The sequence below is a fragment of the Rhinolophus sinicus genome, linkage group LG06 (genome assembly GCF_036562045.2).
Source record: "Rhinolophus sinicus isolate RSC01 linkage group LG06, ASM3656204v1, whole genome shotgun sequence".
Taxonomy (NCBI): Eukaryota; Metazoa; Chordata; class Mammalia; order Chiroptera; family Rhinolophidae; genus Rhinolophus; species Rhinolophus sinicus.
The window spans coordinates 93413681-93441533 of record NC_133756.1 but is presented as its reverse complement, the minus strand read 5'-3'; the positions used below and the strand labels follow the sequence as shown (position 1 = coordinate 93441533).

Sequence of the window (27853 nt, the reverse complement as noted above, 5' to 3'; positions counted from 1 at the left end):
ATCAGAACATACAGAATGCAGCAAAAGCAGTTCCAAGATGGAATTTTATAGCAATAAATACCTACATTAACAAAAAAGAGAGACGGCAAAGAAACAACCTAACTTTACACCTCAGAAACTAAAAACAATGAAATAAAATAAGCCCAAAGTTAGTAGAAGGAAGGAAATAAAAATCAGAGTGAAAATAAATGAAATACAGACTAAAAGGATAATGGAAATGATCAATGAAAATAAGAGCTGTTTTTTTGAAAAGATAAACAAGATTAACAAACATTAGGTAAACTAAGAAAAAAGAGAGAAGACAAATAAAATCAGAAAAGTATGAGGATGCATTACAACTGCTACGAAGTATACAAATATTAAGGATCATAAGAAAGTACTGCGCACAATTATACACTGACAAACTTGATAACCTAGAAGAAATGGATAAGCTCCCAGAAACATGCAATCTACCAAGCATGAATCTTGATAAAAATGAAAATCTGAACAGACCAACAAATAAGGAGTTTGAACTAGTAATCCAAATACTCTCAACAGCGTGGCCAGTTTTCTCAGTGGTTAGAGAGCGGTGCTTAGAGGGCAATGCTTAACACCAAGGTCACCAGTTCAATTCCCACATAGGACAGTGAGCTGCGCCCTCCACAAATAGATTGAAAACGACTTGAAATGGAGCTGATGGATCCTGGAAAAACACACTGTTCCCCAATATTCCCCAATAAAAACAAACAAACAACAACAACAACAAAACTCCCAACCAAATGTCCAGGACAAGATTGCTTCATGGGTAAATCCTACAAAATATTTAAAAAATAATTAAAACCAATCCTTTTAAAATTACTCCAATAAATAGAAGAGGGTGGAATGCCTCCAAACTCATTTTATAAGGCCAGTGTTACCCTGATAGTAAAGCCAGACAAGGACAATACAAAAAAAGTAAATTAGGCTGATATCCCTGATGAACATTGATGCAAAAATCCTCAACAAAAATTCAACAATACATTAAAAGGATCATACCACCTAAATAGCATGAGCTGTGTGCCTCATATCTAAATGGACAGACATGTCCCTGCCCCTGATTCTTGAAAATTTTCTGTGATTATCATTGCCACTTCCATTAATAATTGCACATTAAGGATGTGTAAGATTTATAAGAAATTTATAAGAACTATTGATGCAATATTTCTTTCCTACCGCATTTCCCTGAAAATAATACCTAGCTGGACCATCAGCTCTAATGCATCTTTTGGAGCAAAAATTAATATAGGAAATCTTATAGTAAAATAAGATCTTATAGTAAAATCTTATAATAAAATCTTATAGTAAAATAAGACCGGGTCTTATATACTATACTATACTATACTATACTATACTATACTATACTATACTATACTAAAGACTGGGTATCATATCATATCATACAATACCAGTTATAATTTATAATATAATATAATAATATAATATAATATAATATAATATAATATAATATAATATAATATATTGGGTCTTATATTAATTTTTGCTCCAAAAGATGCATTAGAGCTGATAGTCTTATTTTCAGGGAAATACGGTGTGTCCCGTTTGTGATTTGTATGTGGGTACATGTATGTATTATTTAGACATAACCATCATCTAGAGGTACTGATGAAAGTACATGGTATGTCAATAGGTTAAGCTGTGTTCTAGAAATGACCAAGAAATGTAAAGGCAGGAAAACTTTATCTATCTGTTGGTTCACGGTAGTCTGTTTTTCAGCAATTCAAAGAAAATTGCTTCCCTACTTTGCCCCTAGACTTTTTCCTTTTATTTACTTTGCTTCCTGTTATTTTTTAAAGACTGCTACGATTTTATCATTTCACTGCTTAAATTGCAGGCTCCAGTAAAAGAATTCAGGCCCTCATGAAAAGGAAAGACCTGTGGTCTTTCCAACCCTACCTGCTAATAATTAACATCTCACTCCTGTACAGAACTTCTTACAATTCTTTTAAAATGACATACTGCCATTTCTCCAGTAGTTACCATCTTCTATCAGACTAAGCATTTAAATCTAGGCACCATGCTACTAAAATCCTGTAGGATTTATTTACACTATTTACCTTTATGCACAAATCCCTTTCAGATTTAACCCTTCTTAACCCCAGAACCTCTTTCAACTCCACCCCTCACTTGTTCTTTCTGGAAAGTAAACTAATTCCCAGATACCTATGCTGCTTCCATCTTCTCAGTTTCAATTTTTCCTGTTGTCTCCATGAGGAGGAACTTACTCCACCCAATCCTAAATAAATAATAGTCCGTCTAATAGAAAGCTGTCCTTAGATGCCTAATCTTCTGGGTTGACAAATCACCTTGTACACCAATAGTATAGAATAAATTCCTTTTTTTTTTTAATTCATGAAATCACCATTTTATATCTTGTTTGTACCAGGTATTGTCCAACATCCTGTGGCCTGCAAATAAGACATTAGCACACTGCAAACTCATTAAAGGAGGAACAATGTCTATTTTGACCTTACAAAAAGGGCTATTATCCTTACTCATTATCTGTTGAATAGCTGCTTATCCTCTATCACCCATCTTATGTTCCTGTATTTATCTTGTTACTATAATTGTTCTAATTAATCTTCAAAATAGATGTTTATTCTGTTCATTGGAAAATGCGGTTCAGTGTAATTTATCCAAGATCACACAGACCCTAGGTGTCAAAAGCAAGATTGAAACTCTGTCCTATCTGATGGCAAATAATAAATAAATTCAAAGGTTCTGGTCAAGATGGGGCAGGGGGGCGGTAGATAAACACTATGCTTGCCTCTTCTCATGAACACTAAAAATTACAACTAAATTATAGAACAACAATTATTGAGAATCACCTAAAGTCTAGCTGAACAGAAGTCCTATAACAAAGAACATACAGAAGAAGCCACATCGCGACAGGTGGGAAGGGTTGAGAGATGGAATGGGTTGGTCCCACACCGTGTTTGAGCATTAAAAATTGGGAAGGATATCTCAGTTGTGGAGGTTTCCTTGAGGAGCACAGGGTCCCAGCCTCACAAGCTCTCCAGCCCAAGTTTCCAGTGATGGGAAGAGAAGTTCCCATAACATCTGGCTGAGAAAACTAGTGGAGATTGTAGCTGAGTCACATGGAGGGCAGCTGTAATCCCAGGTGTTCTTCTTAAATGCTCGCACACAGACTTACTCACTGACGGACTCACTCACTCTGAGCTCCAGCCCTGGGGCAGCAGCTCAAAAGGCACAAGGAACATACAGGAAGGAACAGAATTGTCTGGCTGCAGGACAAGGGCTGCAGGGGCAGCTTTCTCCCAGACAGAAATACTGGCAGAAGCCATTGTTCCTTTGTGAAGCCCTCCACCTACCCAGCCTGCACACCCAGGTGGGCGCCACATCTGAGTCTTCATCAACCTAGCAATCATTTGTCCACCCCATCCTGGCAACTCCCTGAAACCCCACCCCATCCAACATTCGGACCCACACAATCCAATTCCAGTGGCATTTCCATACAAACGGCCTGTCTTAGCACTTGCTGCAGACTTTTCTAAAATCTCTCAAAGGGTCACAAAACACAAACAAGCAACATATGACCCTGGTGTGCCTAATACCTTTTGTTAACACGTTGTGTACGGATCACAAGAATCTTCACGAGGGATTTAAACCCTGCCGGACACAATATGTTAAGGAGCCCAAAGCCCAGCACTAATGGCAACCAGCCTTGGTTCACAGCTGAGACTTTCACAGGTACCATGAAGTCCAGCACAAGTGATAACCCTCTGCAGATCACTTTGTGGCTCATACCAAGTGGCCCTGGGCAGGGCACATGCAGCAACTGAACTTGGACTGCAACAGAGCCCTTCCCAAGAGTCCCAAGAACCAACACACCTGGTGGCCAGCTTCAGACCACACCAGAGCACCACCCAACCACTTCCACAAACAACACAGCCAAATGGCAGACTAGGCAGGCACCACAGCCATGCTAAAGCAAATCCTGCTCTGTAGGGTCAGCCCCTGCAAAACAGTTCCTCCACTGTAGTCATAGCCAGTCCTCACAACCAATCTTCCCATTGATGTGCAAATAGCAACCAAGGCTCAATTACAAGAGAAGGGACACACAACCCACACAAGGGATACACCGGAGCCACTCAGCCCCACAGGACACCTACTACATAAGGCCACTCTACTAAGACTGGAAGACATAGCAACTCTACCTAATACATAGAAACAAACATAAGAAGGCAGCCAAAATGGGGAAACAAAAAAACATGTCCCAAATTAAAGTACAGAACAAAGCTTCAGAAAAAGAACTAAACAGAATGGAGACAAGACATCTACCAGATGCAGAGTTCAAAACACTGATTATAAAGATGTTCAATAATCTTACAGAGAATGTCAACAAAGATATAGGAAACATAAAATCGGACATAGGAAACATAAAAAAAGAACCAGTGAGAAATAAAGAATATAAAAACTAAAATAAAGAATACATTAGAGGGAATCAACAGTAGATTAGATGAAGCAGAGGATCAAATCAGCAATTTAGAAGATAAAGTAGCAGAAAAGACCGAATCAGAACAACAAAAAGAAAAAAGAATCCAGAAAAAAATGACAGTTTAGGAGCCTGTGGGACAACATTAAGCATACCAACACTTACATCATAGGGGTACCAGAAGGAGAAGAAAGAGCAAGGAATTGAAAATTTGCAGAAATAATGATGGAAAACTTCCATAACCTGGCAAAGAAAATAGACGTACAATTTCAGAAAGCACAAATGGTTGCAAACAAGATAAACCAAACAGGCACACCAAGTCACATTATAATTAAAATGCCAAAGGTTAAAGACAAAGAGGGAATCTTAAAAGCAGCAAAAGAAAAGCAGTTACAAGGGAGCTCCCATAAGACTGTCAGTTGATTTCTCAACAGAAAATTTGCAGGCCAGAGGGGATTAGCACAAAATATTTAAAATGATGAAAAGCAAGGACCTATAAACAAGATTACTCCACCCAGGAAAGCTATTATTTAAAATCGAAGGAAATCTTTAAATAAAGATCTTCCCAGACAACAAAACTTACGAAGGTTTGTCACCACCAAATGAGTACTACGAGAAATGTTAAAAGGACTACTCTAAGAAAAAGGAGAAAGAGGAGGAGGAAGAGGAGAAAAAGAAGACCAAAAACATGAATAATAAAATGGCAATAACTACAAACCTATCAATGATTATTTTAAATGTAAATGGATTAAATGCTCCAATCAAAAGACATAGGGTGGTTGAATGAATAAGAAAACAAACCCTTATGTATGTTGCCTACAAGAGAGTCACTTCAGATAAAAAGACATACACAGAGTGAAACTAAAGTGATGAAAAAAATAATTCATGAAAGTGAAAAAAACAAAAAAAAATCTGAGGTAGCAATACCTACACCAGACAGTATAGACTTTTTAAAAAATGCTATAACAAGAGACAAAGAAGGACCGGTATTCCAACTTCTGGCTATTTATCCAAAGAAACCCAAAAACTACTTCAAAGGAACATGTGCATCCATATGTTCATTGCAGTATTATTTACAATAGCCAAGATATGGAGGCAGCCTGGGTGTCCATCAATGAATGAATGGATAATGAAGAGGTGGTATATGTTCACAATGCAATAATACTCAGCCTTAAAAATGAATGAAATCTTGCCAATTGCAACAACATGGATGGACCTAGAGGGTATTGCACTGAGTAGAGAAAGACAAATACCATATTATTTCACTTACATGTGGAATCTAAAGAACAAAATAAACAAACAAACAAAATAGAAACAAACTCATAGATACACAGAACAATTTGACAGTTGCCAGATGGGAGCATGTTTGGAGGAATGGGTGAAAAAGGGGAAGGTATTAAGAAGTACAAATTGATAGTTACAAAACAGTAATGAGGATGTAGAAGGAATATAGTCAATACTGTAATACCTATGTATGGTATCAGATGGGTACTAGGTTTATTGGGGTAATCACTTTGTAAGTTATATAAATGTCTAAGTCCCTATGTTGTACACCTGAAACTACTATAATATTGTATGTCAACTGTAATTGAAAATGAAATATTATTTAAAAAAATAACCCCGCTAAAAAAACAGGGTGAACCAAGAATCAAAGTGAAGAAAAATTTTAAAAAGAATAAATAAATTTGAAAAATAAATAAATTTTTAAAAAAGAATAAATGAATTCAAGAAAAATAATCAAAATTATGAAATAACGTATTCACAGTGACCCTTCATTTATGCATTTCCTGTACCAACCGCAAGCGGCTTCTGGCCTTATAAGCATTCTGTTTTTCTATTCAGATCTGTCTTCACCCCTCTTCCAATCGACTAAATGATTTATATATGGCCATCAATAGCAACAAGGAACTGTTGACATTTGTTCCACGTGCTAGGCAAATTGTTAAAATCTTGCTCTCATTTAGAGTTTTAATTTTAAAAATATATATATTCAGTATACATCTAGAAAAACACCTGGCTCGGTCATAAAGTAGTATAAAATCATAAAGTGCTCAGGGTATATCACTAAAGATTAACTGAATCTGTTCCTTACCTGTCTCTCACTGCACCACAAACAGACACACAGACACATACATGCACACACCATTCACACCTCATTTATAAGGTAAGGAAATTAAGATACAGAGTGAAGTACTTGTCCACATTTAGGATCTGGTTAGTGTCAGAACAGGGACTATAACTTAGTCTAGCACATTTTTACCCAAGTGCAGTAACCTCACGAATTTGGAGACATTGTTTTACTTTTTTCTCCATGCTTCCAATATGTTTCAAGTTTGTTTTTTTTTCATTGAACATGTCAAACTCCACCATCTAATTGATCATCAAAAATGCATATTTTAATCAATTTCTTAACTACCTAAATTTTGAAAGATGTTAAGGAATCTCTCTCATTTGACTTGACATTCGTTGAAGTTAACTGCCCCAGAGCTATCTCAATATGGTTTAGATTACCTGTGAACCTGAAATGCAAAACAGCAGAAATGTTATCTGAATTAGATAAAACTTAAAGGATGAATATTTATTAATCACCTATGATGTGATGGGCTTACATAGATTTACATCAATAATCATCAGATTATCTGAAGGCCTATCAGGTATAAATTTCCTTTCCCTCCTTTTCCTTCAGAGGAAGTAGGAACTGTAAATGGAAATTAAAAGGAAAACCAAGTTGGAAGACAGTCTTGCCTTAGGAGGTCACCCACCACTGTGAGATGATAGCATTGTTGCAGAGCCCATTTCAACAAAGCCTCTCTGCTGTCCAACCTCCGCCATTAGGGGCATTGTTTACTTAGTTGCTTAACCACCACCACCATCCTATTTAGAGTTACAATTTTATTATAATGTTGCCCAGAACTTTCAGTTCCACAGTGTTCTCTGGGTAAAAACTGAAATCTAAATGGCCACCGAAGTAACTATTTCCAAGAAAACTGCTTCACAGTCTAGATCCTATCAATTTTCTATGTAAAATTATTTTAAAATATATGAAATGAAAAATATTGCCCATACTCAAACAGACATAGCTGAAATTAACTGGCTCACCCACAATTCATTTAAATCATAACTGAAAGGAGTTTATAATCAGGTGTGGCAATATTGTTTACTTTCCCTTCAGCATAGCAGCAGGATGGAATCAGGGAAATGTGGACGGCTATTTATCAGTTAGACTTTACATTAGATGATATTTCTGAAAGCTGCATCTGTGGGATGACACTATGAAAAAAAGCTTGGCAGGCCTTCTAGTATTTCAGCCACTGCTGAAAGAAAATAATAATGTCATCGATTAGCAACCAATGCAATAGTTGAATCATTGTGGCTTTTAGAAAACTGAAATTATTTGCCTGCTTGTGGGTCTGGCTTATATTCTCATAGAAGCAAACAAATGTACAACTGACATTTTACGAGTCTGATGGACAGTGTTTTCCCCAGTTCAAAAACATATTTGCTTTTGAGTGTCTAGTTTCTTTCCTAGTGAAATGAAAATGTTACTGATGAGCCGTCAAATTATCTGGCACAAAATAGGCATGAAACAAATATTTTGAATGAATTAATTAATAATAGCTATCATTTACTGAATTCAAACCAGATGTGCTAGCTACTAGTACCGTCATTCTCATTGTTCATGTGGGAAACCTCAGGATAGAAAGTTACAGAGGTAGGATTCAGAGCCTGGGCTGTTTTCTACAGTATTATTATCCTGCCTCTCCTGGGGACATTATGATAAATACCAAAATTAAAAACACACATATTTGTGTAAGAATACACAGAAGCATAGGGTAAAAATGGCAGACTTGAGCATCATCTTGATCCTAATACATATTTGCTGGGTGATCGTGAGTAGTTTTGCTGTAACTCACTGAGCCTCAGTTTCCTTATTAGGAAGATAAGACTTATAATAGGATCTACCTAATAACCTTGTTATGAGAACTAAACTAGATAGATCATCTGTGTAATGTGCTTAGGAAAGAGCTTGACACATAATGAGCCCCGAATCACTATTGGCTATTAATACATACTCCATAGCAATTGTGCTTAGTTGCCAATAGCCTAGTCTGTTTCCTCATAAATAGCCAAACAGCACTATGCATATATTGGCTAGTAAGACAACCATATTTGTTATTTCAAAAAAAACAAAATATCAGAAGTTTCCAAAAACATGGCTAAGGCACATTCAGGAAGATAGGCAATGCCAGCGCTTCCTCTTCTCCCTGATTCCTACACTGGTTCCTGCTTAACTGCAGGGTCACTGCTGCATATTTTACTTCCACCAAAAAAAAATAATAATAATAAAATAGACCAAACACTTTCCCTTAGTTCCCTCAACACACCTGAATCATATTCACATTTTCAAAAGAAAGTTTACTAAATACTAATAGAAAACAAAAGCAAGTAAATACAGGTGTACAAACTCATGTATGTGTGTATTGTTTATTTTTCTCTAAGCTAATAACTTAAGTTTTATTAATCCACTCCGCTAATAAGACTTTTGCCCTCTTCTTGTAATTTTTTATTTGTTTTACACTTTGTATTGAGTATGTATTTTTGTAAGTCACCTTCAATAGTTAATAGGGGGGAAAAAAGGTATAAACCAAACTAGATAGATGATAGATATGATAGATGGCAAGTGGATAGAGAGAGAGAGAGAGAGAGACAGACAGACAGACAGAGCCAGACAGACAGACAGACAGTGACTTTACAGAATTTTTGAAACTCAGATAACTACCTCTGGACCAAAAGAGATTACACCCTTCCCTCCCAGCATCTTCACTCCACCTGGCAGACACTATCTTTTTTCCTACCACACAGGAGTCCATGAATGGCCTATCTTGCTCTCTTTTCTTCCACTACCATTTCCCAAGACTATGAGGGTTATAGTGACTGATGTAATCAAAGCTTTTACCATCCTTGGATCAAATTACTAGCTCTATTTGCTTTCAGACCACTTTGTGATTAAGCTGAACCCCACTATTAGGTATAACCCATCACAGACTCAGAGTACCATATTACCTTGTTATTACCTTCACATAAGACATGTTTCTACATATCTGTACCAGAGGGCAACTATGTCCTCAATAGGAGAATTTTCAGTGCTATCATATTCATTTCTTATACTCCCCCACGCTTCATAAAAGGCATTCAGAGGCATTTAAGAAATACTTGTTAGGTCGAGTTAAACTGAATGAAAACACTTATGTCCTTTTCTCGTGCATTAGATTTTGAATGACAAAATTTAACAGCTAAATTGGCATAATTGGATCGCCCACTTATTTCCAGCCATCACTTTATAGGAATCCAGTTAGATGCATATATTTGTTATTAATTTATGTTACCATTGAAGAGCTCAAATGTATGATATTGAACTAAACTTAACAAACTGTCATATTGATTTTTGTAGGGATTCAAGGATATTTCTCTTGAGAGGTTTATACATGGTGGAGCCAATGTTACAGGATTCCAGTTGGTAGATTTTAATACACCTATGGTAACCAAATTAATGGATCGTTGGAAGAAACTAGATCAGAGAGAGTACCCAGGATCTGAGACTCCTCCAAAGGTATTTATTTGTTTTTATTTTATGTATTTTTAGTATTTTTGTAAATTTAAGGTAGAAAGTTTATGAAATAGTCCTAGTAATATTTTGTTAGGCATACTATGACATAGGACAGAAGCATTTTGACACTATCACTGTGATGCACAAACCCCTAATACTTTCTAAATTTCTATACGTAAGAGTAAAGTTATTAGATATTAGCTCAAGTAGTTTACTATTCTTATTATTACTATTATTACTTTGTATATGAATTTCCATGATTAAATTGTATGCTTTTTAAAACTTATTTGTTAACTAAATATTTCAAGTGTGAACATTGGTAACTATTCTAGCCAAATAAAAACTATATTTGCAAAGTGATTGATAACGAATACATAAATTAGGAAATTGGTAAAATGTACAAGCTTCTGCAACATTTCTCCTTCAAATGAATAGTAAAATGTCAAGGTTGTTTAATTTTTTCCAACAGACATTGCAGAAGTATGTTATTGGTATCTGTAAAGGAAGCTGGTAAATTTCTGATCATAAGCACATTTTTTTTCTCACCTGAAAAGATAGATGACTTCCTTGGATATCATATAAATAATGGCATAATGTATCTTAAACTCCAACTTATTGGTTTTGTGCTCCTACATAATAAGGCATCATAACTTTTAACAACTTTTACTAACCTCTTACTGACAGTGTATTCTAATAAAAAGTTTTCAAATATAACTTGGAAATTCAAGCCCAGAAAACTACAATCTAGGGATATGGAGTCTCAATTCTTCCATTTCCTAATTATAAAACTTTCCCTACTAGCTATATCAATTTCTCCTCTGTAATGTAGGAATTTGGCTAATCATACCATCTTCACAACTCAATAGAATCATGGAATTTCAAAGCAAAGCATTTATTGAGTATCTATTATGTGTCAAGCACTGTATTCAACCGTCTGGTTTCACAGATTAATAAATGCAAGATTAAACTGGTATGTTAATTTGCTGTCCCTGAGTCAAGAACCAGGTTTGTGGAATGCCCAGGACCAAATAATGCGCATTATTTGGACTAGTCTCTGAGTCCTAGACAAGTGCATTGTCCACTCTCTTATACCACTTCTCATGCTTAGATAACATATATCAAAACTTATAAAAAAGCCAAAAACTTTTTCAAGGTGCATATTATCTTCAGGATTAAAAGAAACTTGAGAAGTCTTTTAGTCTGCCTTTACTCTGCCTTTTGCCTGAGGCTCTGAGATAAATCATCCCTGAAGCTCAATTACATCAAGTGTTAATACACAAAAAGAAGAATGTGAAGTTTCCTTTTGAACACATTTCTAATATAGACAGTTTCTATACAGCATGGTTCCCTCATTCTGTCATCAGTGTATGCAGAGACTCTCCTGTCTGTCTCTTCCTCGTGAGACACAATCTTATTTCTTCCTTCCTCACACATTCTGTTGTCAGACCATTATTTTTCTCAGCATTTCTTCTGTAAACAATCTGTTTAAGATCTTATTACCCTCTGAGCTTTAGTAACTAGAATGGGCTTCAACATTTTTGGCAGTGTTTTGTACCTCCTTGTTACTTCTTTTCATTTCAGTGATAATATTAACATATCATCAGTGTCCATTGTGGCCCCCCTATCTGGACATATTGGTGTCATAAGTCCTTCCCTGTCTTGCCTTTACCTCATTCCAATGTCTCCTATTTCATAACTTCCAATTAGACTTATGTATGCCACAGCTTTGAACACTTTGTTTTATATATAAATATATATAATTTTCTCATCTTTCACAGATCTTAACATGATGCAAGGCATCCAATAGCCATTTAATCAATATGTATACTCAATTCTCTTTATTCACAGTAGTATGTTCTATAAAGTTGACATGAACACTGAATTAGTGAACACTGAAAGCTTGTTCCTAGGCAAAATACAAAATTGGGGTCCTGCAAGCTTCTTGTCATATGCTGTGAAGTGATCAACACATAACACATTGTGTTTCTGTTTAAAGACACCTTATTTAATACATTGTTGATTCATTAACATTAAATTTCTGTCCAACAGCACTCATGACTGAACAAAGCTTGTCTAACATAAACACATTTTCTCCATATAGCATATCACCGCCTTCTTGCACTATGGAACACTAGACAGCAGTTTGGCACTATACTTTTGGGCCACTTTAAACAGTGAAATCATCAGCAAAATGCACAAAGCTGAAAAACCTGGCACTAAATAGACCACAAAAGGACACTTATTTACAGTATAACAAGAAGTTGGGGAGATTCAAGATAGCAGAGTAGATAAACACTGTGCCTTCATCCTTCCATGAACACATTAAAATTACAACTAAATTGCACAACAATCAACCTGGAGAACCATCTGAGGTCTAGCCAACCAGAAGTCTTATCACTAAAAATATAAAGAAGAAGCCACGTCAAGACTTGTAGGAGGGGCAGAGACACAAAATGAACAGACCCCAAACCTTCCTGTGGCGATTGAGAATCATGAGGGATACTTCAATCATGGAGGCTCTCCCCAGTGGAGTGAGGGACCCCAAGCCCCAACACCAGGCTCCCCAGCCTAGAGTACCAGTGCTGGGAAGTTTGGGTGGGACAGAAGGCTACAGGAAACCCAGCGTCCTCTTAAACAACCCACACACAGACTCACTCACTCGCAGGCACTCACCTTGGGCTCCAGCAAAGGGACCATGACTTGGAGGGCCTCAGAGACGTCTGGGGGGAGGGAGACAGACTGAGGTGTGTGGTTTCAGGGGGAGGACCGGAAGACAGTTGGCATTTTCCTGGAGTTCCTCTTCCTGTGCAGCCAGCAGTCAGGCGCCATCTTTCCTATGTTGAGCCCACCCCCACAGGCCAAATTGGAATCTGATTGGCCTGATGAACTCTGCTTCTCAACCCTGTTGACTCAGCTGGGACTCCACCCCACCCAACTCACTCAATGTTGGAGGCACTTTCTCTGCTAGCAACTAGCCCCTCCTGCATTATATTCTTTCTAGGAAATCTATCAGAGTCCACGAGCCCCATGTGGTGGCTACTGGCCTCAGTATGCTCTGAGACTTTTGTTGAGTCACTCCAGGCTCAGCACTGGCACCAAACAAGAATCTACATTAAACTGGTGACCACAACTCTTCCCACTCTAGTGACTCCCTGAGACACTGCAGGGGGCAGCAGGCCTCCAGGTGTCCTGGCTTTTTGTGGGGTTGCCCCAGGCCTGATACTGGTGGCAACCATCCTCAGTTTGCAGTGTGGCCTCTACCATGCACCTCCTGGTTTAGCACAGGCAGCAAACACCTGCAGATTGTTTTGCAGCTCCTACCAGATAGCCCCCAGCCAGTCACAGGCAATGCCTGACCTGGGTCTGCACCAGACACCCTCCCAAGAGGCCTCGGAACCTTTATACTTGGAGATTGGCTTCAGATCACAGCAGAGCACTACCCAATTGGCCCCACAAGTGGCACACAAAAAGGTTGGCCTCAAGAGTCACCAGAGCCCACTGGGGCAAATCCTACTCAGTGGGGTAAGCCTCCCACACAGCAGCCCATAAGCTGTGGACATGGCCAAACGCCACAAGCATTCAGCCTGAGGGTTAATCTCACCCACTGAGTGCCAATAGAGAGATCAATGCTCCACTGTAACAGGAGGGCACACACAACCCCCACAAGGGACACTCCTGGAGCACTTGGCCCAGATGACCAGGGAGACTGTGTGTCACGTGGGGTAGACTACGGGGTCTCTGCTCCCGCTCCCCACATAAGAACGCAGGATATGGTGAGGCCAAAAAGGAACACCCACGGAGCCATAGGTAGGGGAGTCATACCACTATACTCTCGCTGGCGGCTGGGTTGGAGAAACAGGAAGCAGGAGCCACACAATTCGCAGGCCTCACTGCGCCGCTTTCAGTCTCAGCCACCATCTTCTTGCTAGCCTCCATTTTCTGCTAGTGTAGCCACGGCAGTTATATTAGTGGCCAATGGCTCACTGGTTACAGCTGACGGCCAACTAGCCACAGCTGATGGCCATCCAATCACAGTTGATGGCCGTTTACTACCTGAGCCAGCACCTTTCTACCTGAGGCTGAGAGCCTGGAAACTGCACTTTGGGGCTCTGTCCCCACACTGTGCCACTGAGTCCCACAGGACACCTACTATGTAAGTCCACCCAGCCAATATTGGGGAACATAACAAATCTACCTAATTCATAGAAACAAACACAGAGAGGCAGCCAATATTAGGAAACAAAGAAATGCATCCCAAATGAAAGAACAGGAGAAAAATTGAGAAAGAGAACTAAACAAAATGGAGGCAAACAACCTACCAGAGACAGAGTTCAAAACAATGGTTATAAGGATGCTCAAGGAACTTAGTGAGAACTTCAACAAAGAGATAGCAAGCATACAGAAAAAAAAACCAGTCTGAGTGAAGAATACAATAACTGAAATGAATAATGCACTAGAAGGAATCACCAGTAGGCTGAAGATGAAGCAGAGCATTGCATCAGCAATTTGAAAGACAAGGTAGCAGAAAACACCCAATCAGAACAGGGAAAAGAAAACAGCATTAAAAAAATGAGGACAGTTTAAGAGACCTCTGGGACAACATCAAGCATAACAATATTCACATAATAGGGGTACCAGAAGGAGAAGAGAGAAAGCAAGAGATTGAGAACCTATTTGAAGAAATAATAAGTGAAAACGTTCCTAATCTGGTGAAGGAAATAGACATACAAGTCCAGGAAGCACAGAGAGTCCCAAACAGGATGAACCCAAATAGGCCCACACCAAGACACATTATAATTAGAATGGCAAAGGTTAAAGACAAAGAGAGAATCCTAAAAACAGAAAGAGAAAAGCAGGGCCGGCCTGGTGGCTCAGGCGGTTAGAGCTCCATGCTCCTAACTCCGAAGGCTGCCGGTTCGATTCCCACATGGGCCAGTGGGCTCCCAACCACAAGGTAGCAAGTTCAATCCCTCGAGTCCCTCAAGGGATGGTGGGCTCCACCCCCTGCAACTAAGATTGAACATGGCACCTTGAGCTGAGCTGCCGCTGAGCTCCTGGATGGCTCAGTTGGTTGGAATGTGTCCTCTCAACCACAAGGTTGCCGGTTCCACCCCCTGCAACTAGAAAACGGCAACTGGACCTGGAGCTGAGCTGCGTCCTCCACAACTAAGACCGAAAGGACAACAACTTGAAGCTGAACGGCACCCTCCACAACTAAGATTGAAGGGACAACAACTTGACTTGGAAAAAAAAGAAGTCCTGGAAGTACACACTGTTCCCCAATAAAGTCCTGTTCCCCTTCCCCAATAAAATCTTGAAAGAAATAGAAAGAAAGAAAGAAAGAAAGAAAGAAAGAAAGAAAGAAAGAAAGAAAGAAAGAAAGAAAGAAAGAAAGAAAGAAAGAAAGAAAGAAAGAAAGAAAGAAAGAAAGAAAGAAAGAGAAAGGCAACTAGTAACTTATACAATATAAGGGAGCTTCCATGAAATTGTCAGCTGATTTCTCAATAAGAACCTTTGCAGGCCAGAAGGGATCGACAGGAAATATTCAATGTGATAAAAAGCAAGGACATACAACTAAGAGCACTCAACCCAGCAAGGCTATCGTTTAAAATAGAAGGACAGATAAATAGCTTCCCAGACAAGAAAAAGCTGATGGAGTTCATTATCACCAATCCAGTATTACAAGGAATGTTAGAGGAACTTTTTAAGACAGAAAAATAAAATAAAATTATGAATAATAAAATGACAATAGGCACCTATCTATCAGCAATTGCTTTCAATGTAAATGTATTAGTGTTCCAATCAAAAAACATAGGAGGGCGGAATGAATAAGAAAACAAAACCCTTACATATGCTGCCTACAAGAAACTCACTTCAGATGGACGGGTACACACAGACAGAAAGTAATGGGATAGAAAAAAATATTACATGAAAATAGAAACGGAAAAAAAAAAAAAAAAAGCAGTACTTATACCAGACAAACAAACTTGAAAACAAAGACTATAACAAGAGACAAAGACCCAGTAATCCCATTTATGGGTATTTAGCTTGGGAAGAAACCCAAGCTATTTTTGAGGAGATGTGTGCATCCATGTATTCATTGCAGCATTGTTTACAATGGCCAAGAGGTGGAGGCAGCCTGGGCATCTGTCGATGGAGGGATGGATAAAGAGTGTTTGTTACATGTATGCAAAGGAATATTGCCAGCCAGGGAAGGGAATGTGTTCTTGCCATCTGCAGAGGCATGGACAGACCTGGAGGGTATTTTGCTGAGTGGACATTGTCAGAGGAAGACAGATGCAATGGGATTTCACTTATATGTGGAATCTAAGAACAAAATTAATAAACAAAACAGAAACAAACTCATAGATACAGAAAACATTTTGATGCTTGCCAGGTGGGAGGAGGGTTGGGCGTGTGGGTAAAAGAAGGGGAAGGGATTAAGAAGTACAAATGTGTTGTTACAAAGTAGTTATGAGGATATAGGGTATAGCGTAAGGGATATAGTCAATAATATTGTAATAACCAGGTATGGTATCAAATGGATACTAGATTTGTCGGCGTGATAGATGGGAGGGGCTTGGGGAGCAAGGTGAAAAGGTGAAGGGATTAAGAAGAACAAATTTGTATTTACAAAATAGTCATGGGGATGTAAAGTAAAAACATAGGCAATATAATCAATGATATGGTAATAACTATGTATAGTGCTAGGTGGGTACTAGACTAGTCAGGGCGATCACTTCTTAAATTATATAAATGTCTAACTGCTATGCTGTACACCTGAAATTCATATAAAATAATATTGAAAAATTTTTTGTTAGTTTCAGGTGTACAAAACAATGTAATATAGTTAAACTAAAGACCTAGTTAAAAAAAAAGTAATAAAATGCAAGTCAAACATTTAAAAAAAAATTGTAGCCATAATGCACATGCACTTGGTGCTCTTTTTCTACTTACCTATGCTGTTTATCTCTATATTATTTTAATATTAATGAAATGATTACATTAAAATTATTTTAATATTTAATTCAGAAAATAATAATAACAATATTGAATGTCAATTACAATTGATAAATTTAAAAAAGAGGAAAAGGGGAAGGGGACTAGAAGTCTAAATTTCCAAGTATAAAACAAATAGGTCATGGGAATGTAATGTACAGCATAGGGAATATAGTTAATAACATTGTGATAGTATGGTACTGTGTCAGATGGTTGCTGGACTTATGATGGTGGTTACTTCTTTAGGTATATAATGTTGAATAACTATGGTGTACCCCTGAAACTAATACCATATTGTATGTTAGCTACATTTTTAATAAAAAATTTAAAAAGAAAACAAACAAAACAAAAGAAGTCAGAGCCGTGCCTTGCTTGACTGCAGCTAGGAACATGTGTGTTGGGTGACTCAAGTTTTTACCATGCTACACATGTCTGCAAGTGACTTGCTGCAAGTATCGATTTGGGGGTCACAAATTTTACCAAGTAAGCAAATTTGCAAATGCAGAATCCACAAATAATGAGGACAAATGTACTTAAATAAATTGTACTTGATGTTTTTAGTATTTTCAACCAAGATTTAAATTGCAATTTCGATCTTGTCACTCCTTGCCTTCAAAAAAATATCTTATGGAATAAAGGTTTTCAACAACATAGGCCTAACCAGTCTTTCCAGTTATATGTCCCTCTGCTCCCTTTCTGGCCAGAGGAGTTGAACTGCCTTAAATTTGTTCATTCCTTATCAGTCCCTGCGTTCTTGCTCCACTTCAGCTGTACCCCACCTTCATTTCCACCCGTCCAAACCTAACCATTCTCCAACCTTTGATTTCCAATTCCACTTTCCCTATGAAGCCTTTTCTTAGTCCTCCAGTTAATGTGATCCCTTTCTCCTTTGTAATGTGAATAATATTTGATTGTGTAATGCTCACCAAGGACCTAGCATAATTATTTGTCTACTTATTGTTTCATGTTTACAGACGCCTTTGGGGCAGTAACCATCATTTCGTCATCTTTGTAGTCCTCACCATTTATAGCCAGTAGCTAACACATTTTTCAAAGAGCTCTCAGATTTGATATGAAAGTTTATCCTCCCAATGACCACAGGAGATAATCATTATTATCTTGTTTTATTTGGTTTTTCTCTATTTTGTGTTTCATAGCTAAACACTATACTCCATTTTCCTGTAAAACTATGAGTAGCAGAATTAGAACTAGTCTAGTCCTTTCTTCTCAAAGCCCAGACTCTTGTGACTGCCTTATGATTCTGCCAAACTTTATCTTGTTATCTTCAAACCTTGGTAAACAGAACTCACTTCACCATTCTAACCACTGGTTAAAGCAGTAAATAACTCTTTAAAACATCTAATTTTACCCTGCACCAAAATAAAGTGTTATGGGAATAAGAATTTTCTAGATGCCATCTAGAAGTGTGTGCCCATAAATATGATTTCTTGAACTTTAGTACCGTAAGACATATGGAAATGAATTAAATCCTTTGAAAAGGTAAAGCCTAAAGATTTAAACTACTGCGTCTTTCCATCTGTCAGCTGTATGACCTAGCAAAGGCCTTAGCCACTCCAGCTGAGCATCTGCTTTGCTTTGCTCCATTGAGTGTGATCTGCTTTTTGTTTGTTTGTTTTTTTTCACTAGTTCACTTGTTTCATAAGAATGAATGGACTTTTTAAAACACAGAAATACATTTGTTTTTTGGTGCTCTCTCTTCTCAGCTTCTTTCTTCCTCTTTGAAAAGCAACAATATTTTTCATTTTTCCTCTCTGGATCCTAAAATACTAGCATTTTTCTCTTGCATATGTCTTTAGCAAGTTCTACTTTATTTCTCGTTTTTATTTTCTTGCCCTACCAGAAGATGATTTTGAAGGCTTTCTATACTCCAAATGTGTTGGTTCAGGTAGGTGCAGAGGTATATTCATCTTTGTTTTGTCACCTGGCTTAAGCACCTTAATTTCCTTCAACCACCCTATTCTGATTGTGAGGGTGTATGTCTGTCCTTAAGCCTTTTTTGTCATGTCCTTGAGGAATATATAGCAAGGCTCTATATTTACATGTCTCGTTTACATCTTTCTGATGAAGCTTTTAATGAGGTTCTCTACCATTGAGAGTTTTCTCTGTTAGAATTTATAGTCATTGTCTTAACCATAATTCAGTTTTTCTCTTCCCTGAAATGCTAGCTGCTATGTCTAATAGTCATACTGCCTGTGTTTACTTTCTACAATTTGAATTTCACATGATTCTTCTTTGTTTATAAGCAACAAATCAAAGACATCTTTGTCCATATTCCACAGCACAAAATTACCCCTAGTACAGTCTTAGAATGTGTTAATCATATGGAATTGACAATGTAGAATTCCTGAGGCAGTGTAGTTATTGTTGTGATTGGCAGTGGACGCTCTGCCATGCTTCAAAAAAATTGTGCCATGATTTCCCTGAGCTTAGGAATTCTCTAATCAAAGTCCACAAGTATTTCCTGTGTTTGTTTTTTTGTTTGTTTCCCCCTAACAAATTACATTTTCGTCTCAGTTTTTTCCTTACTTCCTCTCCTAACCTTAATAATCTTTTCATGAGGGCTCTGTTTTCTCAAAGAGAAGCATTGGGTGATTATCACAAAGCAGACAGTCTTATCTCACTTCCCGACTTTGATCCTAAGTTACAGTGGAAACTTAGAGAAATGGCTTCACCTTCCAGAACACACTCAGCAGGCATGGGCATAAAAATATTCAGTCCTATTTAGCACAGGGACTGGAGCAAGTACATTTGTTACATAAGTAGATGTTATTTCTGGCAACCAATATATGAGTAACTAATAAAGATTTCCATTCATTCTTCTGAGGAACTGAACAGTGGTATACAGTGCACGTCAATAAACATGTATGGAATCTCAGGGAACCTTGGTAGGCATTTTGGAGAAAAAGAATGAGACATCCCAGCCCTCCTGAAGCTCAACCGCAGAGAAAGGCTACAACAAGGCAGGTTGTGGCAGCAATACTGCACTTGGTTTTTTATACTTTAGTGTTTTGACTTGGATGCAACAAAAAGATCTGTCCTATTAAAGACTTCCTTCTCCCAACTGCTGGACAACTGTGCATTAGAATTTTTATTTTTCAGTATGTGTGTTCTCCTTTTTAAATCAGAATAATAAAATTTGGTATACAGTCTTTATAATCAAGCGATAATAGAAATTTCTGAAGCTAGAGTCAATTAATTATCAGTAATTTAACTCTTTCAGACAGGATGGTGCTTAATGTCATCAATCCACAAAGTCTCCTGACTATTTCTGGTGATTGTTAAGCTTTTAAAACTTACCTTTATAATTACTTTCATTTTGTTAGTACACATCTGCTCTGACTTACGATGGAGTCCTTGTTATGGCCGAAACTTTTCGAAATCTTAGAAGGCAGAAAATTGATATTTCAAGGAGAGGAAATGCTGGAGATTGTCTGGCAAACCCTGCTGCTCCATGGGGTCAGGGAATTGACATGGAAAGGACACTCAAACAGGTAACTCAGAATTTTATTTAAATTCAATTTATTTTACAGCCCTGTTTAAGTGGAGTACTCAAAAAAAAAAAAAAACACAGAATAATTTATCTGAGAATAAATATATATTACAATTGTAATTTTAATATATATGAAGTCATTATCATTTCTGAGACATTTCTAAAGAGAATACTGGGTAGAATAGTGGTGTTTCTATCTTCCGTAGATGCGTATTCAGGATAAGCTAGGTTATGCTGTAGTAATAAACAACCCCAAGTTCCAGTGGCTTAAAACCATAGAAGAGTGTTTTTCACTAACACACACTGGATTAGCAGGGGCACTCTGCTTATTGTACTCACTCAGAGACCCAGGCTGACAGAGCAGCTACCGGTTTGAACACTACAAAGGGAAATAAAGTTGTGGAAGGTTTCAAACCGGTAATTAAACTCTAGCCTAGGAGTGACACTCATCTCATTTGTTCACAACTCATTTGTCAGAAAAGAGTTATATAGGCCTCGCTAACCCCAAGGGGTTCAGGAAATACAAACCTAACCTTGGGCCCAGAATGGGGAAGAACCAGAAATATTTGGAAAACACTACTAATGACAACCTCAGCAGATCGTTAAATTGCTTTGTAGCCTTGGATGAAATAATTTATTTACTACTTTTAGAATGTTTACTGTAATATGTTTACATTTTTAATATTACATGTTAAATGTTCTGAGGTGCCATGAGTTCAGAACTTAAGTAAAAATAAATAAAAAGGAAATTTGGAATAAAATACAGTTGCACATTTTCAAAAATATACTCATATTTTTGAACTTCTTGTATCTTAATGTTAGCAAGGAGAAGTATGATCTGATGTGGTTATCAGAGCTATTTATTATGTGGATCTATAGATAAAACTAAAAAGTAACTATAAACAAACCGTATCTCCATTCCTATAAAACAATACTTCAACACTGAGAAAGTATTCTGTCAGTTACAACGGAAACCTTATAAAATGAAACATATTCATCTTATATAGTAGAATTGCTTATATATTCCTTTGATATTCCTCTTTCAGATTCTATCTCAGCAGCTCACATACCCCATGGTTTCTTTAGTGAGTTGCTTATAGTTTATAGTTCCCCACTCATGTGTGGTGGAAAGCCTAGCAGATGAAGTTGAGAGTTCTGTAAGTGAAATGGCAAATGAATACATGTTTGGAATTTCTTTTTCATTCATAGGTTCGAATTCAAGGGCTGACAGGGAATGTTCAGTTTGACCACTATGGACGTAGGGTCAATTACACAATGGATGTGTTTGAGCTAAAGAGCACAGGACCTAGAAAGGTGAGCCACACTTGAACGGTTTGCTTACTTTGCATTTGACATTTTTAAAGGCTTATGGGTGAAAGGTAACTGCAGTCTGTATTTTTTTATTGTGTGTACTTACCAGTACTGTATTTTGCCATGTATAATGTGCACTTTTTTGCTCAAATTTGTGAGGGAAAAATAGAAATGCACATTATACATGGGGAGTACTAATTCCGTATCTATATAAATGTTTTTAATTCTTTTATTTATTCTTATGAGTTAAAAGTGTGACTGTAGAAATCAATAACGATACCTGTTATTGGAATACTATAATTGGAATACTATAACTTTGACGAACTTGCAACGATAAAGAGTTCTTGGCCTTCTATGATGTGTAAATACCGTAAAATTGTACGTAAATTTGTACATAAAATGTCTTATACCTTGTGTCTGTTCTTGTGTTTTGTAATTATTTGTTACATAAAATTTCTTGTACCATAATATGTTAAAAAATAAATGCTAAAATTCCTTTATAATACAAAAAACAAACACCTAAATATAAACAAATAAAAATTTGAATTAAAAAATTAAAATGAAAGATTTTTTTCCTTAACAGTTTGGGCCAAAAATGTGGGTGTGCATTATACATGGCAAAATACAGTAGTACTCTCTTGATCATCTGAGCTGAAATAAATTTTTGTGTAATATCATTGATATTTAATCATGTGCCAAAGCTGAAACAACTTAATCTATACACTGTTTATATCCTTTATCCAAAGTGGAAGCAATACTTTAATTGAAGGCTTAGCAAAATGAATCTCACAAAACAAAGTTCATTCTAGGTAAAATGCCTCCATGTAATCACTTAGGAGAGAGAACAAAAAAAACTATTTCTAATGGGTGGGCTTATTTAGAACAGGCTGAATGTTTTTGAAGTAAGCAGGTAAACACATTCAAATGAATAAAGGAGGGAGCAAATAGAAGATAAGATTATTAAGATTATTGTTAGGCTAGTGAATGAGAGAAATACCTAAGAAACTACAGTTAAGGGGCTGGAGAGGTTAGATGTTCGTGCCAGATACTTGGATTTCAGAAGGTAACTCTACTGGTTTTATAACATGACGAGGCCTATGTCCTCCCAACATCCAAAAAGTACTTTATATAAGGAAGCCATTTAACCCCATCACTGTAATTAGTTACATACCTCTTATGCATATATAATTAACACATAATTTTTAACATTCCATTTCTCTAGGATTAACTAGGATGCTCAAGGAAAGAGATGTTTAAGTTGTTTATCTAAAAAACTCTATTTGTTTCATCACTTAGCTGTTCAAAAATTCTTTCCCATATATACTTTTTTGCTTTAATATAATAATGATAGCTATAATTTATGGAATGCCTGGCTGTGTCCCAAGCACTGGACTTAATGAAATTTAATCCTTACAACAAATTATAATGTGAGTACTATTATGTCCCTTTTTCCAATGAGAATATTTGGGTCCAATATGTCATGGTTACTTGTTTAAGGCCCATAAGTAAGAAAACAAAGATTTTAAATTCAGATGTCTAACTCTAGAAACTTTCTACATCATTACCTTGCCTGAGTAGACTGTTCTCTAAAGGAGTTTATTGTCTAGTAGGGTAAAATACAATAAGTTCCATATGATAATTAAAGAGAAGGCATGTGGAAATTCTAAAGAGGAAGAAATTACTAAGAAGGCATGTGGAAATTCTAAAGAGGAAAGAAAAATCAAGGAAGACTGCATGGAGGAGGTGGGATTTAAAGTTAGCCATGAAGTTAGAGTTCGGATAGATAGAAATGGAAGAGGCAAGAACTTGAAGACAAGTTGGAGGAAGGACAATTAAGTCATACATGGAAAAATGGCAAAAGCTTTCTGAGTTGTGTTTTGCTCCAGTCTTTCATAGGGTATGCTTCTGCATATTTGTGGGAAGGAGAGAGTTGGAGCTGCCATAAAATCCATCTCTAACTTTTCAGCCTCTTAGTGGCATCTCCTTGAGTGCAGGCTGCCAGCTAAAACAGAGTAGCCTGGGGCCTACTTGATTTGCATCAGATAGGGCAGGAGATGGACGACAGCTGGGAAGCCAAGCTGCATGATGGGCTTCTCTAAGGACGCTGCCTGAAACAAGGGACTGAGACACGCTCTTCAGAAGAAATTTAGGGGGTTCCATGTAAACATCCACTTTATTAGCACACAGCCAGCAACAAGAAAGCAAGAGGCTCATTGTAAGCAAAGTCCCCCTGCTAGCTGTGGAGCAGACAAAATATTCCACAGGCCCCAGAAACATTGGCTAACTGGTGGACAAAGGTAAAACCAGCACACCTTCTTGCCATAAACCAGACCTTGCAAAATTAGCCACTTAAGCAGAAGCTTTCTAAAATGCAAAAGACAATTCCATATTTCACAAAACAGTAAGTGCAAAATGTAAAATGATCTATATGTAAAAGAAAGAGTAATGAGAAAAAGAAACTGGCAATAACTAGTGGTAATATCAAGTGGGTTATTTATAGTACTCAATCTTTTCATGGTCTATTAAACCACGATGGTTCACAAAAATTAAGCTTCTTTGAGATGAAAGTTAAAGAGTAAGTTGGGAGAGTGATGAACAGTACATCTTCACACTCAGCTGACATTCGTCTAAGATTCCTAAAAGAAATAAGAAGGGTGAAATGGTCCATGGTGTCCAAACTGCGGCCCACAATCCATTTTTAATTGGCCCACAGCAAATTCCAAAAATATATTTAGTTTATATAAATAAACCAGGTGAGGCAATACGTACTTCGCCTCAAGTGAGTGGCCCGGCTGTTCGTGTATTTTACCGCATATGGTCCTTGGTAAAAAATGTTGAAAAAAGTTTGGACACCCCTGGTGTAGACTCATCTATCTTCGTTTTTCTACGGTGACCATCAACTTTGCCATTCTGTCAGGAATATTAAACTTAAAAATGAGCTACCATGAGAAACACTGTACTGGTGAGATTTGTCAATATGTCTGAAAACCTAGCAATCATTCTTGTAAATTGAACACTTGCCAGCAAGGGAGCTGTCTTTGAAAATAGATCAGAGTCAACCCATTAGTTTGTCTGACTTCTATAATAGGAAAGCTGATTGAGAGTCTCATTAAGCAGAAGCCACAAAGACCTTTCTGAAGTCCCAGTTCCCAACTATGGTGGAATTTTGTCATTCGGGGACTCCCAGAGGGAACACTCTAGGACCAGACTTCCATAGTTTCAGGAATTCTTAATTGTAAAAATTATATTTATTGAAAGCAGTTAGATGCTAGACACAGTAATGGAAAATTGATGTGCATTTTTATATTTAATCTTCAGAACAACCAGAAAGTAAGATGAATTTTTTTTCTCATTTTATAGAAAAGTAAGGCTCAGAGAAGCTAAGCAACCTGCCCAGGGATGCTCAGCTAGAAAGAGATGGAGCTGTGGTGGAAACCAACACTTACCCAGCTCTACAGCTCGTTCTCTTTACTGCTAAGAAAGTGAAAACGAGTATTGTCAGACCTATGGCCCATAAGGGTTCTTTTTAGGGATGGAATTAAGCCATGTTTTTTAGGACACGTCTAGTCAAATCAGCTGTCTAAGAAACCAACTCTGAGTACAACAGAGGCTCCACACAGCCCCCGATCCCTACCCTGAAGGCAAAGTCCACCATAAATACAGAGATATTTACTCTTAAATTATATTATGTTTAGATTTGCACACAATTCACCTTTAGGAGTCCAAAGAAGACAAATAGTTTTCTGACATACTCAGTTTAGTGATTTAAACGTTTCCATATTTTTGCTCTAGCATTACTATACTGTTTTTCACCCAATTTCTGTCTCTAGGAAAAATGCCTAGTTCTCTATCTATAGTTAAATGAGATCAGGCATGGGGAAATTTCTTAGTAAATTGTAAAATGTGGAGAACGAGAGAGAGAAACTCCATGTCATGTGAAGTTCTAGGTCCAAACTTTCAGATTCCTTTCTTTAGGAAGTGACTCCTGTATCACTATCCATTCCATATAAGCTTACTTCCCAATAAGTCCATGCCCCATGAGATCTACCATTAATTAGTCTGACATCACAAACTATGGCTTTCTTTTTCAACAAGAATTGCAAGTAAATATAAGGCACATAGATACAGTTGGATATATTTTTGCTTATTTTAATTTTCCAGCACTTCTAAATAATTTATCTTTTGCGGGTTGATAATTGTGATTAACCACAGGCTGTTGTTAATGCAAAATGTCATTGTCTGGCCAACACATGAGGACTCTCCAAAATGCGTCCCAGATTCATGGTTTTTCTGTTGTGAGAACTCATTAATAAAGAAAAATTGCCTTTCTCAGAGAATGGGCTGCTGCCTTCTGGAAGGTGGCTGCATCTTAATGGAGTACTAAACTCTAAAACCCATTTCACGTCATATAACTGTCATGTGGAAAGGAGAATTAACAGGAAGCAACTGACATGTTGATTTTCTACTTATTAAGTACATGTAGGAATTGAGAGACGGTAGGTCTCAAAGGCGTAGTTGTTTTTAAATTAAACTTATCACTAACTTATTAAATAAATGTTAGCTACAAGTGAATTCATAAGGACAATTGAAAACAATTGCTGAATTCAAGTACAGCATAGGGAATAGAGTCAATGGTATTGTAACAGCTATATACCATGTCAGAGGGGTAGTAGACTTGGGGGAGGGGTTCTCACTTTGTAAGGAGTGCAAATGTGTAATGATTATGTTGTTTTGTACACCTGAAACTAATATTAAAAAAATAGAACTAAAAAAAAAAGAAAAGAATTGCTGAATTCTTATATATTCATAATTTCAGATCACATTAAGAAGTATAGCAAGCCATATTAATGAAAAAAAAATTTCTATTCTGTTATTGAATTATATATACAATATTTATGAATATATAGTGACTTTCTGACACGGTAATGCTTACTTTATTTTAATATGTTCACAAATACTAACACAGTTAAGAAACTTGAAGGAAGCAAGAGAAACTTCCAAAACATATTAGAATAAATAGTAAACAGACTGGTGAGCTATTACATACATTTCATTGGAGACATGAGTTTTATCAACTGTACCATAAATTCAAGAAAAACATGTGGCAATCGTTAAATAAACACCCATTTGGGGAGGCTGTGTAATATGATAACGAAGTATATGGATTCGGTGTCGTACAGACCTGAGTTTTGAATTCTGGCTTCACTGGAGTATAACTTTGTGCACTTTATTTAACATTCTAATATAAGTCCTCATCTCCAAAGTATAGATAATAATTACACATACCTCTATATTTGCTGTGTGTATAGACTTTAAGATTTATATTTAAAAAGCATTGAGTGCAGTATCTGTTGCAGAGCAAGCAGTCAATAAGTGGTAGTCATTACTATTATTTAATTGTCTGCATGATTCAAAAAACCCTAACTTTCCTTTAAGACCCCACTGTAGTTTACTACTTTATAAAGTGCTTAGCTAATTATTTAATGTATTTTATGGAAAGGAGTTTGCGTCACAACTAAATGAGGAAGTGATATAAGGATTTAAAACTGAAAAAATACTAACCTAAATGTAATCTTTGAAAGTGAGAATTTTGTTCACTAATATTAATTTTTGATATATTTAGCATTTTATATATGGTAAGACTGTTACCTACGGGCTAGGTTATGTCAAACCAAAAACTTTTTATATCGCTTTAAAATACACAGATCATTTTTACTTGAAAACAGCCCGTAATGTCCCCTTTGTAAATCTGCCTGTTCCCTTTACCGTAAGACCCATACTATTATTGATAAAATCATATAATTTTAGAGGGCACCAGTCCATCTCACTAGAAAAGAGGATCACCATAAAATGTTGTGCCATCTGTACCCATGTTACTTTTGAATCACTCATTCGCAGTGTATTGGCTACTCTGTAATTGTAAATTGTAAAG

General features: G+C 37.0%; 1 protein-coding gene across 11 annotated transcripts in view; it reads left to right on the top strand.

Annotated features, from left to right (window-relative positions):
- GRIA4 (glutamate ionotropic receptor AMPA type subunit 4) overlaps nt 1-27853 on the top strand; it is a 377366-nt gene that overhangs the window by 286156 nt on the left and 63357 nt on the right. For 10 of the 11 annotated variants that reach the window (XR_012497413.1, XM_074335543.1, XM_074335541.1 and 7 more), the window contains exons 7-9: nt 9945-10103; nt 20444-20611; nt 21820-21924. Coding sequence is in view for 10 of the 11 variants with exons in the window: in XM_074335543.1 (XP_074191644.1) it covers nt 9945-10103; nt 20444-20611; nt 21820-21924 (432 nt within the window). In the remaining variant the exon portion in view is untranslated. The remainder of the gene's footprint in view (nt 1-9944; nt 10104-20443; nt 20612-21819; nt 21925-27853) is intronic. The other variant, XM_074335547.1, reaches the window with a different exon arrangement.